Consider the following 7,874-nt stretch of genomic DNA (forward strand, 5'->3'; position numbering starts at 1 on the left):
TTAGGTTTTTTGACAAAATTTAATTATATCATCGAAATTGATGGATATTCCACAATAACATGATGAAAGAAAATAATCAAAACCCACTCATTTTAAAGAGACAATTTTTTTTATAAACAATTTTGTTTTTATAGATTTGGTGATATCTAATAAATGAATAACAATGTTACGGAGCCTTTCATTTATTTGATTGGTTATACATTCATTGCATTCCTACTCCGAAGTTACTTTGAAAACGCCTTACTAAAGTACTACTAGCTCCAAATACACAAGTACATATATTAATTAGAATAAACCGTACATGAAAAGGAAAATCAATATTCCCATGAAATGGGTTCAATGACAGCTAAATGTAATAATAAGGACTAGTCTTGGGATATCTACTATGTCAAGAAAATGAATACTGTAGTCGGCATAACATGCGTAGGAAATTCCCCATTTTATGCTACTCTTTCTGAGACATTGTGACAAAATAAAACACCTAAATGTCTCTCGAGAGTTTGGACATCTTACACTATTTTTTTTTTAAAAAAAATTATAGTGTCCAATGATCATTCTTTTCTTGTCAATTTTTTGTTACACGTTAATTCCATGATCATTTTCAATACATATATTGCAGGTGGATGTTCCGGAAAAGGAGATGAAACAAGTTAATTTGAACTTAATTGTTATGATGGTTTAGTGTACAGGTTGAGTAAAAGAACGACGGGCTTGGGGAACTGAAAAGACTAAGAAATGGTGACGTCACATTTAATATCCTAAAGTTATAGGTGTACTTTAAATAGGAAATTACATCGTTTACAATGAGGAATTTCAAACAATTTATAATTTAATAAAATATACTGTACATTTTGAACAATATATTATGAAAATGAGAAAATCCATTATATTAATTGTCTCTTAATAGGAAATTAAATAAAAAATTACAATTTAAAATGTATTCCTCACTTTAAATTATACAAATTCCTTAGTTACCATCCAGTAAATCAGTCAGTGGGGCCTGTTGTAATTTAGTTGATAATTTTAAACTATTCAGCAAAAAAAAAAAAAGTTAGTAATTTTAAATTTGAATCTTAAAAACAATAACATTAAAACTCAGTAAAAATGTCATTCTTAATTATATTTCCCAACTCGAGTTTAATGGGTGGATTAAATCCAAAAAAAAATACTAATTCCATGAATTTAATGCTAAATAGACAAGGTTAAAGTTAAAATAAAAATATAATAATATGTTAAGGTTAATTTCTACATATCAAAATAAACCAGTCTCTAACTGTCTTTATGCAAAGAAAAAAGTGTAGTTAAAGTTTATTTTTTCTTAGGAGAAAAATGTAGTTAAAGTTAAATATATGGCCAAAGTTAAATCATGTAGTAGTAATACTGTAACAACAAAATCCGTACTGATTGAAGAACATTATGTTATTAAAAACTTAAAATATCTTAATTAACGTACCTAGTCTATGTTAAATTTGGAAGACACGCGTTTTCAGAATCGATAACTTTGAGTAGCGATCAATTCAATATCTGCTCTACCTAATTGGCTTAGCTCATGGAATTAATTATGTAGTAGAGAGAAAAGGACACTACCTAATTATAAAAACAACGAATGGTTCACATTTGTTACCCTTTCCATTTTCATAATTTCCATGACGATAAATCCATCAAGAAAATGAAAAAAATATCGATATGGGATAAAGAGAAAGACAGAAACTACAGAAATTACAAGAATAAGAATAGAAGGGAGTAGAAAAGAGGGAAATCGAAAGAGACAGAGAGAACCCAAATCATTGAGCTCTCAAAAATTGGTAAGGATAAGTTGTAATTCGATTTGTCCCAAGAACAATACATACAAATATTAATGAATACATATACAAATATTGTTGTAAATTAAATAGTATTATGACTATAATAATTTGTATTTTTTAATTAAGTGATTTAAAGTATTTTTTAATTAATTGATTTAAGATTTAAGTTATGATTGATTCTTCAATATGTAATAAATTATGTTCAAAAGAAAATATTTAATTTGTGTTTATTCATAATCTCCCCGAAGACAACTTTTCATTAATGGTGAGAAAAAATAATTAAATAGTAGTATATGATATGAGGCATATAAACGGTGTGATTAACTTCATGTAAACGGCCCATGTGGATGGTGGGGCATAGAAAACTATGAAACATTGAAACGGACTCCACAAAGTCTTGCTTTTTAATTTCTTAATGACATGTACACTCGAAAGTATTAAATATTAAACAAACATGCATTATTGATTCTTCACAAGGGATAATTTGTTGTTTTGGGACCCAAACCCCAAAAGAAGGAACTTTCCTATATACCCTTTTCCTCTTTTTTGCTTTTACCACTTCATGGACATTGGACAAATGACACCCTCCACCAAAGCCTACCATTTTTCTTTTTCTCTTTACTGAAAAAAAAAATAGATTATACAACCGACCAGATTCCCCCCCAAAGAGGGGTTAATTGATTCAAAAGAAGAAGAAGAAATGGTAAACGGGGGTTGAATATTGAGTATATGTACCACCAATTTTTTAGGGTAAAAAAGAAAAAAAAAATGATTAGGAGCCAAAAGGTGCCCTATGAGGAATCCCTTTTCTTCTCCTTGCGTTTGAAGCAGGTGGAGAAGGTGTGGCCGGGTACATGTCTTGTTGTGAGCCTTCACGCAATTCTTCTTCTTGATGATGTCTTGAAGAAACCGATCTCCTTGACATACCCTCCATTGTTGATGCCTCATTTTTAGCATCCAAAGTAAAACTTGCATCCCCATTTCTCTTTATTCCTACAAGCTAATTCAGTCATTGCCAACAACAAAAATATAATTAATACCAAGATAACTATCAAATTAAATTAGTCCAATCATACATTACATACATTCATTATTTAATTAAATTAAACACATTATACGCCATGCTGATTCCCGTCTATTATTCAATAATTATCATTATATAAATAAAACAGTAAGATTAATTATTATTATTATTATAAATGTATCAAATTAAAATGTCAATGGATAAATATGCATATCACAATGATGATTAATGGCGGTGGGAATATAATTATGATGTTGATGGGCTTTCAAATGTAGGTGACGGTGTACGGGTGGTGGGTGTTATACCCATATGACGAGGGTGAATGGGGATAGTGAATTATGCTCATTTTGATAATGATATATATGGATGAATGAACAATGATGTGTTGTGAGAGGGAAATTAAAATTATAAAAATCAATTAATTAAGATAAATGTCTCACCTTACACCCCAAAGAACAGAAGCGAAATGGGTCCAAGAGGCTTCTTCCACAAATCTCACAAATGTGAGCTACTCCTTTTCCAGACTTTGGTTGAGGCCTCTCATTCAGAAACAAAACTCTGGCACTGTTGATCACATATGTTTGAACTCCACTAATGTCCAACACTTTCTGAATTTCCGCCACCCTCACTACATCGTGATACGAAGATCTCCGTATCTAATCAACAGCATTAACACAATCAATCAACTTTATATAGATTGTGCAATAACACCATAAATTTCAATCATTGTTATTATCATCATTCATGATTCAACCCCCCCCATTTTCCCAAAAGAGATTTGACTTTGACAATGTCATGAAATGGCAATGAGAAATTAAATGTGAATAATTTAAAAAGTAAATTGTGTATATGGTCCAATTAGTTAATTAAAAATTAACCTGAATGACTTGGTGATCCTTGTGTTTTGAGGAACGGCAATAGAAGCAAAACGCATTCTCATTGCAGTCGAGACAAAACATGTTACATTCGCTCCTCGCGGCATCTCCGTGAATCCGACACACATTGAAGAAGGATGTGTTTAGGAGTGGCTCAAGCCATGGTGGCACCAACATTGTGCCCTGCTCAAACCAAAAAAATTGATAATAAACAAACAAAATGGGCATTTAATTCTAAATCATATAGAAACCATAGGCTATAATACTACATAGTATATATTATATAAATTATATGTTTGTATGCGCATACCATGGTTGAATTGATGGATAGTTAATGGAATGTGCCTCAATGGGTGAGTGAGGAAGGCATTGGGATTCACTTCTGAAAACGAGGATGGTGGAATAAGAGAGAGATAGAGAGAGAAGGAGAGAGAGAGAGAGAGAGAGAGAGAGAGAGAGAGTAAACGGGGTTGAACTAAGAATTCAACAAGACAGAAGAAGCTAAGACTATAGGGACAAAGGGGGTGAATAAAGAACTAGGGGTGGGAATAGAGGGTGGAGATTGAAAGAGGTGGCTGAGGAGTGATATGAGCCGTTGGATGGGAATGAGGTGAAGTGTCTTGTGCTTACGCTACTTTGGATCTTGTTTGCGTCTCTACGTTGGAAGTGGCACAAGGTTGGGTCGGCTACGCATCAGCATCACCTTCTTTCTCCTCAATAGCTGTATCTCTCAAATTCATCCACGATCGGGGAAACCATTGTCCACGTGGCGTTCTAACCACGGTCCATCGTAGATTGGTGGGGCCCACTTTCCCATGCCATGGCATCACCACCTACTAGTATATAGTTCTTCAAAATTACCACATTAAATTTTATAACATCCTCTAATTTTTTAATAGGATCTTATTAAGGTAAGGAGTGTCTTAAGAGTACTAATTAACAAATATATTCACGGTAAAAATTATAAAGAAGCACATAAAATATTATAGATATCATAGTTTTATGTATTTTAATAAAACATTGACTAAAATATAACTTTATTTTTTCTATTTTTTATATTCTATAATTTTAATCTTTTAATTTTAAAATTGAAACATTTAATGTATTAATTTTTTTGAAGTTAGTAATTTTAGTTCTCATTCAAATTTTAAAATTGACAGTCAACCTTTAATATTTGAATGAAAGAGTAAAATACTAACTTCAAAAAAGTAAAGGAATAGATATCTTAATTTTAAAACTAAAAAATTTAAATTATAAATTATAAAAAATTAAGGAACTAAAATTATATTTTAATAAAAAAATATTTCTACTTTAATTTGTTTAACAGTGTCTTGAGATACTAGTTATTATTTAATTGGCCTTTTTATAGTGCCAGTTTGGAACAAATTTACTTTCCTAATCACATCAAAAGCAGATATTTTTTAGGTTCGTGTGGGGATTAAAGAAATGTTACAAAAATATTTTTTTATAACTTTGTATAAATAATTGGCATAGTTAAAATTTAAGTATGATATTATTTAACTATCCACGTTTTGTGTATTTGTCTGCTAGTAAACTATTCTTTCGAGGTTGTGATGTAAAAATTATTAAATAATTATTTTAAAAGTGTGATATATAAGATTCATAGATTTATGGAAAGGGGAGAAGAGGACAAATTGGTGTATTATTACAACTTTACTAGTGGCCTTTGAAAGAAAAGGTCCTTTGGGCTTTGGCATTCGGCATGGCCTATTTGCATGGTCTTTATTTTGACGTCGTAAACATAATACACTATCGTCATCCCATAATTTCATGCTAGTTGGGGTGCATATAGAACAGAACTCTCCTCCTGGTATATAGTTTAATTCAGATTAAGTAAAATAAATTAAGTTGATAAAAATTAACTTTTTATTTAATTAAAATTTAGATTTAAGTTTGTCGATATCCGAACTCTTTAAGTCGGCATTGCTTTCTTCAAGCAATACCAATTTGAAGGCAATTGTCCTAGAGATAACCTCAACCTCTAAGATCTTAAGCTGACATTACTAGTAATTCATTTAAAAGTTGAATGTGTGAGAAACTGAATCACGAGGACGGATTAAAAAAAAAAAGGAATCATTAGGGCCAACCCACGTATTCCCTCTTCAAATGGTAGATTCAGCCTTACTTGCATGAATGGTAAATAAGAAAGAAAGGAGAATTAATGGGGCAAAACAAAAAGTAGAGTATAATAATATGCGACTAAAAGAATAAAGCAAAAGATGCACACCAAAAAGTTTCGATCGAGTCAATTGAGGGAGAAAAAGACTTAAATTAGGGACTAGCTCATAGACAAATATAAAGACCAAGAACAATTAATAGCATGCATTTTCCCCTTGAAAAGTATATCAATATAGAAGAGAAGTATCGTTGATTATGTGAAAGGAATGCTAATTATGCGGTAAAGATATGAAGCCAATTAAGCTTGGAATCCAAATAAAGAGTTAACAAAGAAAAGTAGCTTCTATATCATATTAAGTAGTAACAATCCAATTCAATGGCCTTGCTGACAAGACATGCTTTACTTGCTATTCTTACTTTCATGTTTACCCTTCCTTACCCCTTTAGAGAGCAAAACAAAAGGTTACCTTGAATGCAGTTAAGTATCGCACATTTTGCATTCATAGTGTGGCAAATCTGTTATAACTGGATTGGAGTACAACAAGTGCAACATTGTGAACTGTTCCAACACTATTTTATGCATAATTGTTTTTGGCTAGGGAAAAGGAAAACTATTCTATGGAGGGCAGTGTGGTGTTCTACAACTTGGTCACTTTGGTGCCATAGAAATAGGATAATTTTTTATGGTGAAAAGCTGGACTTCTATAGTAGGGTGGAGCAGATTCGATTCAAAGCGTGGTCTTGGTTGTCTGCAAAGGTTAAGAATTTTAATCACTCTTTTTACGATTGGTATGTAAGCCCCATGTTTTTGTATTAAGGCTCTTGAGTAATAAGCTAATCTTGCTATATTAGGATATCGCTTACCTCAAAAAACAGTAATATGAGGTTAAAAGCTTGGCTTAGAATTGATTATAGCATGTGCAGAGATTTATTAAGGGGGTACTGGATTTATATGTAATATGGAACTTTATGTATGTTTTAAAGGTACCACTGGTACCATTTGTTAATGAAGCGTAAATCTTTTGGTGGATAAAAAAAAAAAGTATCGCACATTTTGCGTTAATGGAGAAGCGGAGGAAAAAAGGAACATAAATGATTCACTAAAGGGCAATAGAAAGAGAGAACGTCATAATTTATTTCTCGATAAATTATAGTATATTTTCTCACAAAAATTATCCTTCGAAAACAAACTTTCGGACACATTATCGCATATTTACTCGAAAGGTTTTATTATAAATATGTTATAATGTGTTACAAGTATTTTTATTAGAGAGATTTAAAAGAGATAAAATATGCTATAATGTGTTACAAGTATTTACTTGTGAAGGGACTTAAAAGACAGATTTTTAAAAAATTTAGAGAATAAATGCAATGAATTTTTTTAGAGGTTGATCAATATTTGGAGCACCAAAATCATAAAGCCAAAGATTTATTTTTTTTCCTTCTGAAAATTACTCAAGCCTCGAGTCTTAATGACTAACTTTATTGAAATTTTCACTTTATGCGTTATGTGTTTATATATACATGTGAATGATGTGATCTTTATAATATTATTATTTTTCTAATACTTAGTAAAATTAACCATTGAATGACACTTTCAATGCACCAATTTCAGCTCTTGACTTTTAATAGAATCGAACATAATGTCCTTAGTTATGTATGTAATTTGTTAGTGTAAATTAACCTTCAACGAGAAAGTAGTCACTTAGTGAGTAAAAAACAACAAAAATACATATATGAAGTACATTTACTATGGATTTGAAATCAATGGTTAATATGTTTGAAAGTGTGTTTTTTTCCTTTCAATTTTGTAATTACTTTCTGTTCGATGTCAAATATAAGAAAATAATACTTTTTTTCTTGATTTAAAATATATTTTTTTTAACTAATTTTACTTAATTTAATGTTATTATTATCTCTAATGAACTCTTCATTTGATTGAATTTTAATGATTCTTTTTTATTCTTGTTATCAAGTTCTAATAAAGAGTAAGTTGAAACAAATATTTTTTAATTAAGATTAATACAATTA

At 30.6% G+C, this 7,874-nt stretch overlaps 1 protein-coding gene across 1 annotated transcript; it reads right to left on the bottom strand.

The window, feature by feature from the left end:
* Nucleotides 1-2,240: 2,240 nt before the first annotated feature.
* LOC100809455 (protein RGF1 INDUCIBLE TRANSCRIPTION FACTOR 1) lies at nucleotides 2,241-4,392 on the bottom strand. The gene is made up of 4 exons (XM_003535190.4): nucleotides 4,015-4,392; nucleotides 3,708-3,887; nucleotides 3,270-3,485; nucleotides 2,241-2,805 (listed from the first exon to the last, which is right to left on the bottom strand). Exons 1-4 carry the CDS (start codon nucleotides 4,015-4,017, stop codon nucleotides 2,578-2,580), a joined length of 627 nt encoding a protein of 208 aa, XP_003535238.1. The 5' UTR covers nucleotides 4,018-4,392; the 3' UTR covers nucleotides 2,241-2,577.
* Nucleotides 4,393-7,874: the final 3,482 nt, after the last annotated feature.

The sequence above is a fragment of the Glycine max genome, chromosome 10 (genome assembly GCF_000004515.6).
Source record: "Glycine max cultivar Williams 82 chromosome 10, Glycine_max_v4.0, whole genome shotgun sequence".
Lineage (NCBI taxonomy): Eukaryota > Viridiplantae > Streptophyta > Magnoliopsida > Fabales > Fabaceae > Glycine > Glycine max.

What these genes read in the sequence shown, in the direction of transcription:
- LOC100809455 (XM_003535190.4), bottom strand. An exon ending in AGGATCACCAAGTCATTCAG is followed by an intron (nt 3,486 to 3,707) that starts GTTAATTTTTAA and finishes GCTGTTGATTAG; the next exon opens with ATACGGAGATCTTCGTATCA. An exon ending in TCTGTTCTTTGGGGTGTAAG is followed by an intron (nt 2,806 to 3,269) that starts GTGAGACATTTA and finishes TGACTGAATTAG; the next exon opens with CTTGTAGGAATAAAGAGAAA.